The sequence below is a fragment of the Aquarana catesbeiana genome, linkage group LG05, assembly GCF_042186555.1.
Source record: "Aquarana catesbeiana isolate 2022-GZ linkage group LG05, ASM4218655v1, whole genome shotgun sequence".
Classification (NCBI taxonomy): Eukaryota; Metazoa; Chordata; class Amphibia; order Anura; family Ranidae; genus Aquarana; species Aquarana catesbeiana.
In genome coordinates this window covers 317,465,249-317,478,104 of record NC_133328.1, presented here as the reverse complement: position 1 = coordinate 317,478,104, position 12,856 = coordinate 317,465,249, and the positions used below count along the sequence as shown (strand labels likewise).

The 12,856-nt window shown below is 41.8% G+C and overlaps 1 protein-coding gene across 1 annotated transcript; it reads right to left on the bottom strand.

Annotated features, from left to right (window-relative positions):
* Window positions 1-4,296: 4,296 nt before the first annotated feature.
* LOC141145888 (small ribosomal subunit protein eS27-like) lies at window positions 4,297-4,551 on the bottom strand. The gene has a single exon (XM_073632700.1). The coding sequence runs from the start codon at window positions 4,549-4,551 to the stop codon at window positions 4,297-4,299; it is 255 nt and encodes an 84-aa protein (XP_073488801.1).
* Window positions 4,552-12,856: the final 8,305 nt, after the last annotated feature.

Genomic DNA, 12,856 nt, shown 5'->3' with positions numbered 1-12,856 from the left:
CTAGTATATCATTTTATTGTTTTATTATATTCTGTTTTATTCTATTCTGTTCTATAATATTATATTATAAACCTTTATTTTTTTATTCTGTTCTATTCTATTTTATTTGATTCTATGCTATTCTTTTATTTTATTTTCTATTCTATTTTATTCTATTCTGTTTTATTCTATTCTACTCTATTCTATTCTCTTATTTTCCATTCTATTCTGCTCTGTTCTGTTCTGTTCTATTCAGCAGCCTAAGTAGAAATAATCTTATTTCACTTTTATACCTTGCTGTATTTATTGCAATATGATTCCATTTCAAGTTCGCATTCATTTTTGAATTTTCAAATTTGGATAATTTGTTTTGTTATAATTTTATTTGATTTATTGAATAGTATTGCTTTCAATTTTGTAATGAAATGAATTGCATATGTCTAGTTCTTCTTCCTGGGAGAAGGTTGAGGAGAGAGAGGCCTGCTGAGGGTGCTTGTACTCTCCCCCCCCCCCCCCGCTTTCCGGCCCATGCTGGAAATAATCTGGGTAGCAGAGGAGTAATGGACAGCTAAAGAGGAAAAGGATTTTGGTCTTTCCTTTTATTCTCTCTTCCGGGTAGTATAGGGCAATGTTATTCATGGTACTGACCTAAAAAGTTGAGGAAGGACTGAGCATTATTAAGGATGAGCCACAAGACACCTTATGTCTCCTGATTGCTGCCATGTTGTCTAATTTATGCCACTATTTGGACTATGCCTTTGCCAATATCTGGACTGTTAAGTTTCATTGTTGAGAAAAAGTAAAAAAAGTAGAAAAAGTAAAAAGGTTCATGTGCAAATCTGGTGTTTACTTTGGGTGCTGGTAACCCAGCTGTTCGTGATGGCCATGTGTGGAGCAGTCTGTGTACCGCCTGCAAATTGAGAGAGAGAGAGAGAGAGGGAGAGAGAGAGAGAGAGAGAGAGAGAGAGAGAGAGAGAGAGAGAGAAAAGTCTCAGCCACATGTCCTGTCCATGCTGCTAAATCCAGGCCAGAGACAATTATGCAAGCATCCCTATGTTCTAATAGTCTTACTACAGCTGCCCATAGCTTTTTGAATCTGTTTCTAAATCTTTGTGACAGACAGAATATCTCTGTCCTATTGCTATTTATTGTCATATTTCACAAGCACAGAGTTAGAGCTACTTTATTTATGTAATAGTCACCTTCTAGTACAGTGGTTCTCAATTCCTGTCCTCAGGACCCACTAACAGGCCAGATTTTAAGTATAACCTTGGGGAGATGCAGACTAGAATACTGCAATCACTGAGCAGCAAGTGATATCACCTGTGATATATTGCAGTTATTGCTGTTATTTTAGTCATATCCAGCTCATGTTATTTTAGTTAACCCTGTTCCTTCTAGTCTGGGATGCTTTAGTTAGTTTTCACCAGCATAGGCTAGAGTCAGGTTAGGCACACAATGGCCACTTCTGGTAGTTAGAGGACCATTTGCATGTCAAATTAGAAATCACTAGGGACCATCTAAATAGTAGAGTAAATAAGCTTGCTCTGAGCTCCAGTGCCGTGCCACACCACAGTTTTTGCATGTAAGAAGCTGCGTTCCAGACTGGTTGGAAACCAGTTAGAGGATCTCCTCATCATCTTGTCTTAAGATCTCTGACACAAAGATGGACATCATATCTTGATGATTCTCAGGGGCCCCTGCAACTGGACTTTGTTGTGTACTTTTTGATCTGCTTTCAGGGTCTGCAGGGTAAAATTGAAAAATAGTCTGGTGTGGGAGGCACACATTAGTATAACCAGTAATAAGGGAATGTTTCTGTCAATGGATCCCCTGCATCATCCACCTGCAGGTTCATTGAAGTGTTACTAAACCCAGTAATATGAAAATTGTTCATCCGCCAAGCCCCCCCCCCCACCCACCCATCGCAGTGCCACTGCCCACAGCTTATAAATCTTCTTTTTACATTAAAATACTGCCACTATATACCTTTTTGGCTGATCTGTATTCATGGTCACATGATAAACTGCAAGGTCTGCCCGAGTGCTGAGTGTTCAGGTAGAAGGAGATTTCCACTACAGCCTGTGTTCTCATGCTATTATGGGAGGCGGATCATCCATGAATCAAAATGTGACACCCCACCCACTGTGTTCTTTTTTAATTACTGGGCATGGAGGAGGAGGGAGGGACTGGGTTGTCATTTAGGATCTGTATACATGCCCAAATGTCTGATGTCAATACTATGTGACCTGAAAAGCTCAGCTCAACAAGGAAATGTTCCCTCCAGCATTAGAGACCAAACTGAGCATGTGCAGCAGGACAACTCTGACTGTGTCTTATCTGGCCTTGCCAAGAGAGACCCTGCAGGATGGGAAGGTTCTGTCCATACAGGATCAAAGAGCCTTTTTACACAATACAGAGGATTAACCCCTTAAGTTCCACAGTGAATAGAACAAGCATGCTATTCTGCATATATAGACTGATTTTCTGCTGTGGGTTTAGTAACACTTTAAGTTAAAATTCTTGCCAACATATGGTATTTTAGTTGTGTATGGAGTTTTGGGGTTGGGGTACTCAATTTTTGATGTGCTTTATATTATCAGGGGATGCAGGGTAAAATTTAAAATAGTCTGATGTGGGAGGCACTCATTAGTATGACCAGTTTTTTGACATAAGTACAGGATTGTTTCTCTTCATGGAAAACCTAATTTGATTACTCCTACCAGATTTTGTCAACATACAGTATGTTATTTTAGCTGTGTATGAATAAAAGTTATGTTTTAGAGTTAGTGGGCTCTGTGTGTAGAGAAATGGACGCACAATTCTCGTATTGATTTATCAGTTGTGATTCCCACACAGTGGGGTTGATTTACTAAAAACTGGAGAGTGTAAAATTTGATGCAGCTGTGCATGGTAGCCAATTAGCTTCTAACTTCAGCTTGTTCAATTAAGCGTTGACAAAAAAACCTGGAAGCTGATGGTTTCTATGCAGAGCTGAACCAAATTTTGCACTCTCCAGTTTTAGTAAATGAACCCCTGTAGCCTGCAATTAATTTGGTTTGGAACAGTCAGGCAAATGTAGTTGTTTATTGGACTTTGCTGTAACATTCATCTGGAGGTATTTTTATTTATAACTATATATAGCCGGGTATACGGTATGTGCACAATTCCACCAGGAGTCCTATTGGGCTGTTTGCTATCTGTTTTTACATTGGATGTATGTACTATTATTAATCTTTTATTGTATAAAGCTTGTATTATTTCTATACTATTTGGCATCTATATACTTATGGTTAATGTTATATGCAATTTGCATTATTTCCTCTGCTTCCAACTACTTTGATTAGAATACTGGGTAATTTCCCAGGAAGGGAATCTCTTCCGTTCAGAGAGGCCTTGTCCTGGGTGGAGACACTGCCAACTTGTCAAACCCTTCCACTTAGTGAAGGTTCTGGTTCTCTTTGTTAACTACAGGTTTAGCGCAATATCCTGTTTGGGGATAACCCAAACATAACCCTCCTCCCCAAAAGGGGGGGCATTTGTTTCTAGGTTGTACTTTTATGTGTAATAAAAGCTCCATTAGCAAATATAGTACCCATCCTCTATCTTAGTATAGTTACCATAGCAACAAAATCAACAAATGGCAGCAATTTTAATGAAAGCAGAACTAAAGTTAAACTTTACCAGCTTACGAGCAGCCAGACTATTTATCACAGAAGAGACATGCAATGTCTCTTCTGCAATAAATGAAACCTTCCTGCATGCCTGCAGTCCTCTGTAAAATGTACAGGAGCTGCACATGCACAGTTCAATTTACAGCATTGTGCTAGGGTGGAAGAGTTATGCGATCCTGCTCCAGCCAATCAGGGCATCTGAAGAAGGCAGGGAGAAGTTGCTGGCGAAGGACTTTACAGACTTCAAATTTTTGGAGAAAAGGTAAGTATTGCAGACTCTAGCTGCACTTCAAGCAATCAAAATTAATCATTCATAATTCATTAAAATGTGATTGCTTGCAGTGGTTAACTTTAGTTTGTACATCATCATTTATCAATGTGTTGCCTTATTTAATGCACCAGTTTGTGTCAGGTACTGTAGAGGTATGAAAGCATTTATTTATTTTTCAATTGGAAATGTTAAATTTATTTAGGAAATGGTTTGCACATAATCAAACTTTAACTGCAAAAAATCTCTGTGAATTACAAAAGCCAACAAGACAGATGTTTTAGACCACAGTGAGGAAAGTGTTGTGCGAGCGAATCATCCTGAAGGGCAATCTGCAAGGTGCACCAGCATGTCACAGAAACGATGATGAATAAATTAGTTTTGCTTTCTTTTGAAAGAAAAACCTTCTGTGAGCCTGGCTTTTCCACCTGTGAGCTGGCACAGGACTGTTGAGCATCCTGCACAAAGGACAACCATCTGTGCATGGCTAAATACAGTAGTGATCTTATAGAGGACTGGGCATTTAACATCCACAAAGTAGGAGTTTGGGCTCTGTAACAACTTTTTCTTCTTATGTCTAGTCTTCTCCTCATCAGAGGATGGATGCAGTAAATCTTTAGCCAAAGGCATGACTCTCCCTCGTGGACATCAACACACTCCACGCAGTACGCAGGATCCGAGTTGGTAAGAGAGCATTTGTTTAGCTGTACAACTCAAACGAATGTCCCAAATAACCATGATGATGCAGTCACTGACCTTGAACTGGATATCCTGGAGAGTGTAGTCAAGTGGGCCTTAGAAAGCATTGCTAATAACAAAGCTAGCGGAAGTGATGGTATCCCAGCTGAGTTATTTAAAATCCTAAAAGATGATGCTGTTAAGGTGCTGCACTCAATATGCCAACACATTTGGAAAAGTCAACAATGGCCACAGGACTGGAAGAGGTCCATTCACATTCCAATTCCAAAGAAGGGCAGCGCCAAAGAATGCTCAAACTACTGTATGATCGCACTAATTTCACACGCTAGCAAGGTTATGCTGAAAATTCTACAAGCTAGTCTTCAGCAGCCTGTGAACTGAGAGCTACCACAGGTACAAGCTGGATTTTGAAGAGGCAGAGGAACTATAGATCAAATTGCCAACATTCACTGGATCATGGAGAAAGCAAGGAAGTTCCAGAAAAATGTCTACTTCTGCTTTATTGACTACAGTAAAGCCTTTGATTGTGTAGATCACAACAAGATGTGGAAAATACTGAAAGAAATGGGAATACCAGAACACCTCACCTATCTTCTGAAAATACTGTATTGTCAGGACTGCAAGTCAAGGAGCAATAGTCAGAAAAGGGCATGGAACAACTGACTAGTTCAAAACTGAGAAAGGAATGTGGCAAGGATGTATATTGTCACCCTACTTATTTAATTTATATGCAGAGTACATCATGCAAAATGCCAGGAATCAAGGAATCACAAGCCCGAATTAAGATCGCTGGGAGAAATATCAACAAACCTGAGATATGCAGATGATACCACACTAATGGCAGAAAGTGAAAAAGAACTAAAGAGTCTCTTAATGAAGGTGAAAACGGAGAGCGCAAAAGCTGGCTTGAAATTGAACATTAAGAAAACAAAGATCATGGCAACTGGTCCCATCACTCCTTGGCAAATAAAAAGAGTAGGAATAGAAACAGTGACAGATTGTATCTTCCTAGGCTCCAAGTGCACGGCAGACGGTGACTGTAGCCATGAAATTAGGAGATGCTTGCTTCTTGGGAGGAAAACAATGGCAAACCTAGAAAACATTATAAAAAGCAGAGATATCACCCTACCGATAAAGTGCCTTATAGTCAACGCTATCGTGGGGGGTAGCTCTGGTTTACAGTAGGTGAGGTGCCATCATCCCTAATGACTATACAAAAGAAAAATAAAGGTGTCTTTAGTTGTATGAATTCTTTGTACCTTTATCTTACATAATTGCATGATGTTCTGTATGTCCTATTAGTTTTTATCCTTTTGTACCAATAAATATTTTTATATATATATATGACACATTTTTTAGTGCCTCCACAGTCACACCCCCAGAGGGTTTTCTTTTGTATAGTCAAAGCTATGGTATTCCCAGTAGTAAACTATGGCTGTGAAAGTTGGACCATAAGGAAGGCTGAACGCTGAAGAACTGATGCTATGGTGTTGGAGAAAACTCTTGAAAGTCCCTTGGATGGCAAGAAGATCAAACCAGTCAATCTTGAAGTAGTAAACTATGGCTGTGAAAGTTGGACCATAAGGAAGGCTGAACGCTGCAGAATTGATGCTATGGTGTTGGAGAAAACTCTTGAAAGTCCCTTGGATGGCAAGAAGATCCAGTCAGTCAATCTTGAAGTAAATCAACTTTGAATATTCACTGAAATGACAAATCCTGAAGTTGAAACTCGAATACTTTCACCACCTAATGCGAAGAGACCCTGATGCTGGGAATCATGGAAGGAAAGAGGAGAAGAGGACAACAGAAAACAAGATGCATAGATAGCATCATCAAAACAATGAGCATGAAGTTAAGCAAGCTCCGGGAAGCAGTGGAGGACAGAAAAGCCTGCCGCGCTATGGTCCATGAGGTCACGACTAAACGACTGAACAACAACAACTCAAAGTTCAAAACTTTTTAGTAAATTATGATTTAGAAAATAGCAACACATATATTATTCTGAAGCCAAGATCCAAATAATTTTCTTGCTTTTCTACAAATGCTAATTATTATTTCTGTATTAAATATAAAACCTACTGTGTCAGTCAGCATAATAAAAGGCTAAATTTGAGTTGTTGAATATATGTTACACGATGGGTGGTCTGTGGTTCTATAGTCTAGAAAGTTTAGTTAGTTTTACACAGATTTGTAAAAGTACCTCACTTGGACCATTTCCAGATATATCTGGCGCAGCTCATAACACTTTAGAGAAATTAAACACACTGTAGTCTTATGTCCTCTAGAGCATAAACTATTGACCCAAAGATAAATATCCTATTAAAAATGCATATTAATAATGCTGTCTTTCATTGTACATAAATAGAGCTAAATGAGTTTACCATTTTTATAAAACTGCATTTAAAAAAACAAATATTGATCCATAACATTAGAATGATAAAAACAAGAATGACCAAGAACTCCTGTAATATATAGGCTAAATATTTCATATTTTTTGGGAAAACAACCATAAACATTTTTGTAATGTATGACCATTTTACATTTTTAGTATTTGCTTTAAAGACACTCTGTCACTTTAAAAATGTAACCATAGGTGTCTGCACATACCTTTAGAATTTCTCAGTATTCACTGCCTAACCTGAATGCTAGGGATTCTGGCACTTCAGTGTTTTCTTTATAATTCTGAGGCTTGCCCCCTCCTTCCTGTCTTCTATACATTTCTTTAGATGAGAGAGGGGTATTGAGGGGTCAATAGTTATGTATGGCAATGGGTCTTATTGACAAACTCCTACATTACCCAGAAGTGTTGGCGCTTTTCATGATCAGAACGGATAAAAATTCAGGCTAAACAAAGGATACACAAAGCAGATGCAGGTACACGCAGGCACCTCTTAACTGCCTGCACTTCATTTCTGTCAGCAGCTTTCAGTAATTGTTAAAGTAACAGATCATCTTTATGAGAAAGTCTTGACCACTGAGCTACCAAATATTTACCCTGATTACCCTTGCCAAACAGGTTTATAGCCCAATTTTTCATTCCTTTCTGTTTAGTACCCAAGTTGAGTGTCAAGAATAGTTAGGAAACAGGGAAAAAATCTTGACACGTGTGGCCAATGGCCTAATACAGTGCAGGCGGTGTACACAGTATATAATATAGTGTGTACAGTTTCTAATACACTTCAGGCAGTGTACACAGTATATAATACAGTGCAGCCGGTGTACAGTATATAATACAGTGTGTACAGTTTCTAATACACTTCAGGCGATGTACACAGTATATAATACAGTGCAGCCGGTGCACTGTATATAATACAGTGCAGGTGGTGTACACACTTCAGGCGATGTACACAGTATATAATACAGTGCAGCCGGTGCACTGTATATAATACAGTGCAGGTGGTGTACACAGTATATAATACAGTGTGTACAGTTTGTAATACACTTCGGGTGGTATACATGGTATATAATACAGTGCAGCCGGTGTACAGTATATAATACAGTGCAGTCAGTGTACAGTATATAATACAGTGTAGTGCGGTGTGAAAAAAAAATCCCCATCATGTCCAGAAGGCCACCAAGGAGAGGCAGACTAAAAGAGGGCAAGCTGCCTCTGTGTCTACAGTGAAAAGTGTTGCTAGCGTACACGGTGCACCCTCTGCAGGTGGGGCACGCTTGTAGTTTGTTTCTGCTGCTGGCTATGTTATTATGCCATAACATGCAGAAGAGCTGGTGGAGTGGATAACTAAGCCGTCCTCATCCTCCTCATTCTCTGTCACCCAGGCTCATACTAGTTTGCCTTCCAACGCAGCTGCCAAAGCAGACTATTCCATTGTCCTTGTCCACAGTTACTCCTTCCGTAGTCCCACCATCATGCATGGAGGAGTCACCAGAATTATTCAACCATAGTATTGGTTACATGCTCCTGTTGGATGGGCAGCAATTTGAAGGCTCCAATGTTGGTTCCCAGGTTGAGGAAGGGAGTAACGTGAGCCTAGAGAGAGGGGGTGCCACAAAAAGACAAGAAACTAGCAGTCATGTTCCCCCAGCTGCAGCATACGTTCCCCTGACGACGTTCCTTATTGGACGAAAAGCTGCACAGGGTGGAGCCTGGAGAGCTGACATCATGACACTACATGTGCTGACCGAGGCCATTTTGTTGGTTGGAAACAAATATTAACCAAGGACTTTTTTTGTTCCTGAAATGCTCATTTTAATTCTCCAAATGTGAGTACCCTGTATACTTTTTACTTAATAAAATCATTTTGGACTAAGATACTACACTATGAGGAGCTGCTTCCCTTTTATCCTACATATGAACCTGTGGATTCACTCCATGTTATGAGATTCAGCTGGATATATCATGCTTATCTGACCACCTATAACCTAGTGGTCCATTTTCTGCAATAAGAGGCCCGGTGTGTTGGTGTGCGGTGGAGGATTTCATAGTTCACCTCAACCTGTCATATTTACACTGTGGGCTATGCCATTTCTTGGAACATGGACTCTACACTCAATGACAGTGGATTCTTATTTACATATATCATGTTTGTATTTCTAGCACTCCATATCTTTATAAACATCTTTATAAATACTGCCAAGTTTGCTCCAGTGACAACCAGGGAGGGGGTGATAAGGTCACTGACTGTACTTGGGTGCCTGAGAGAAGAGAGGAGGAACGTGAGGAGGAGGAGGCACAACTCCAATGAGGCAGGATGTCTTTCAGGGGCCAGCTTATGGGCAGGCACCCTATTGCGTTACACCACAGAGCTCCACAGGTGCAGAGCGCTGCTGACTCCCAGCTGACTTCCAAAATTTCATTGGTGTGGTCTTTTTTCAACACATGTGCAGTGGATCGCACTGTTACTGTTTGCAATCTATGTCTGAAGAGGATCAAGCGTGGCCAGAACAGCACTCGCGTGCTTGACAAGACATATGACGACCTGCTATGTAGTCCGTTGGCAACAGCACCTGAAAGACCCACATAATAAAAAAGGCAGACTTCTCCTTGCTCCTCATCTGTGATCTCAACCCCTACTATACCTCCAGTCCTCTCAAAAACATCCACTGAGAGGAATGAAGGTATAGTAATGGGTGCCACAAGTACTTGCAGCCAATCTGCTAGCAGTACACCACCAGCTGATATCAGCAGGCAAATTTTGCTACCCCAGTTGCTGAACCGTAAAAAAAAAATACTGTCCCAGCCATCCACATGCTCAGCGTCTAAATGCTAGCTTGGCCAAATTGCTAGCACTGCAACTGCTGTCTTACTAGCTGGTAGACTCTGCCCCCTTTTGTGAATTTGTGGAATGTGCTGTACCACAGTGGCAGGTTCCAAAACAATTTTTTTTTCACGTAAGGCCATCCCAGCTCTCTACCATCATGTGAAAGGCAATGTTTTGGCCTCATTGGACAGGGTGGTCAGCAGCAAGTTTCATATTACCGCTGACTCATGGTCCAGCATGCATGGTTAGGGACATTATCTTTCCTTCACGGCGCACTGGGTAACTCTGCTGGCAGCAGGGAAGGATGCAGGACAGGGTTCAGTGTTGGAGCTTGTTCCGCCACCAAAAATCTGGAGGTGATTCTGCCACATCTGCTTGCTCCACCCCCTCCTCTTCTTCTTCCTCTGTGGCCTCTTCTGCAGAATTGTCCTCTGAACTAGCAGTGCTCCATAAGCATTCAAGGGACTACACAAGCAGTCAGGCTAAAAAATGCCATGAGGTGCTTCAGTTGGTCTGCCTAGGGGACAGGAGCCACCTGGGGCAGAGATTCTGTTAGCTCTGCAGGGGCAGGCTCAGAGGTGATTGATGCCATGGCAGCTTGAGCCAGAAATGATTGTATGCGACAATGGCACCAACCTTCTCTCCGCCCTCCGACAGGGAAACTTCACACATGTTCCATGCTTGGCACAAGTCCTGAATTTGGTGGTGCAGCGTTTCTTGACCAGGTACCCAGGCTTACAAGATCTCTTGAGGCAGGCCAGAAAAGTCTGTGGTCATTTCCGGCGGTCATACAATGCCAGTGCTTGGCTGGCTGACATTCAATGGGAATTCAGCCTGCCTACCAACTGTCTCATTTGTGACTTGCCCACCAGGTGGAACTCAACATTGCATGCATGCACAATGCATGCATCAGTGACACTGTCCTTCTAGTCTTCTTGCTGGAGCACACGCTTTGTGGAATCATGGACAGGGCACTCGAGGCAGAACAGCGGGAGGATGAGGAGGATTTAAGGCCCCCTTTATGCAGATAGCATTCCTGGGGGACGCCAAACACACAGGAAGAACAGGAGGAGGAGGAGGATTGTGTCAGCATGGATGTAGAGAATAACACGCAGCAGTCTTCAGTTCACAGAAACCCAACGAGTTGTATGTGGCCGGGAGGAGGTAGTTCCTGACAATATCATCCTTAGTGACCCAGAGGAATCAGAATCTCATGCCTCTGCAAACTTACATTGCATGGGGCTCCCTGATTCTGCAAAGCCTGCGAAAGGACCCTAGGATTTGTGGTATTAAGGAGAGGGATCATTACTGGCTGGCAAACCTTCTTGATCCATGTTACAAGGGTAAAGTTGCAGAGCTCATCCTGCCTTCGCAGAGGGAGCAGGGGATGAAACATCTTCAGGACGCATTGAAGAAAAATTTGTGTATCGCCTTTCCAGACCCTTGGAGGTTACCATTTCCTGGTGCTGGACAATGTGTTTCTGAGGCTTTGTTCAGGTCAGAGGAAGCGCGGTGGAGAAGGTGGCCAGCTGAACGATGCCTTTAAACAATATTTTAGTCCACTGGGTTACTGGGTCTTAAGGATGGACCACTGGCCAAAACTTGCTCAACATGCAGTTCAGCTACTGGCCTGTCTTGCAGGGCGCCACCAACACCTGAGGCCCAATTTTTCTGCCCCTGTTTAACAGGGGCATGTAATTAAAACATTTTAAAACATTTTTAACAGCAGAGACTGTTCCTGCGTCCAACAAGAGTAACTGTGAGGGGTTACAGTGTTCTGGCACCACCAACACCCAAGGCCCACTTTTTCTGCACCTGTTTGACTGGGGCATGTAATTACAATTTTTGAAAGAGCAGGGCCCGTTCCTGCCCCCAACAAGAGTAACTATAAAGGGTTACAGTGTTCTGACACCACCAAAACCCAAGGCCCAATTTTGTGGCAGAGTATATAGTGCAGTCGCTATAGTATGTATACTGTAGTTCAGAGTATATAGTGCAGTATATATAATACAGTGCAGGGTATACAGTGCAGTGCAGAGTACTGCAATACAGTGTATTGAAGTGGTTAAGTTTAACCCTATGACAGAATTATGAAAAAAAAAAACGGCATGGGTTCCCCCCAAAAATCCATACCAGGCCCTCAAGGGGAACTCCACACCAAAATTAAAATGCTTTGGGGTCTATTGTGGTTTTTACTTTTTGACACTTTTTTTGATGAATGGGTAGGGGTACAATGTAACCCTACTCATTCACATGGGGGGCTGGGATCTGGGGACCCCCTTGTTAAAGGGGGATTCTAGATTCCCGATAAGCCCCCCACCTGTAGACCCCAACAACCAACGGCCAGGGTTGTGGGGACGAGGCCCTTGTCCCCATCAACATGTGGACAAGGTGCTTTGGGGGAACCCCAAAACACCCTTCCCATGTTGAGGGCAAGTGGCCTGGTATAGTTCAGGAGGGGGGCATTCACTCATCCCCCCCTTTCCTGGCCTGCCAGGCTGATTGCTCGGATAAGGGTCTGGTATGGATTTTGAGGGGGACCCCATGCCAATTTTTTTTTACATTTTGGCATGGAGTTCCCCTTAAAATCTATGCAAGATCCAAAGGGCCAGGTATGGATTTTGGTATGGATTTTGGGGGATCCCACAATGTTTTTTTTTTTAATTCTGCCATGCTGATTTTTTCCTTGATATTTCATCTATATTGCCGGGAGCCGGCAATACATTACAGCCACGAGCAAGTTTAAATTTAATTTTTTCCTTTAGAAATGTCATTTTGCTGCTGCACTGTTCTACACATCACACAGATGCGCCACTTTACAGGCAGACTAAGGGGACGATATTTAAAGGAACATTTCGTTTTTATTGTTTCACTTTAAGCATTATTAAAATCACTGCTCCTGAAAAAACTGTTGTTTGAAAAAAAACTTTTTTTTGCGTTGATACATGTCCCCTAGGGCAGTACCCGGGTCCCCATATCCTTTTTTGGCAATAACTTGCATATATGCCTTTAAT

What these genes read in the sequence shown, in the direction of transcription:
- LOC141145888 (XM_073632700.1), bottom strand. Translation starts at nt 4,551, where the DNA reads ATGCCTTTGGCTAAAGATTTACTGCATCCATCCTCTGATGAGGAGAAG.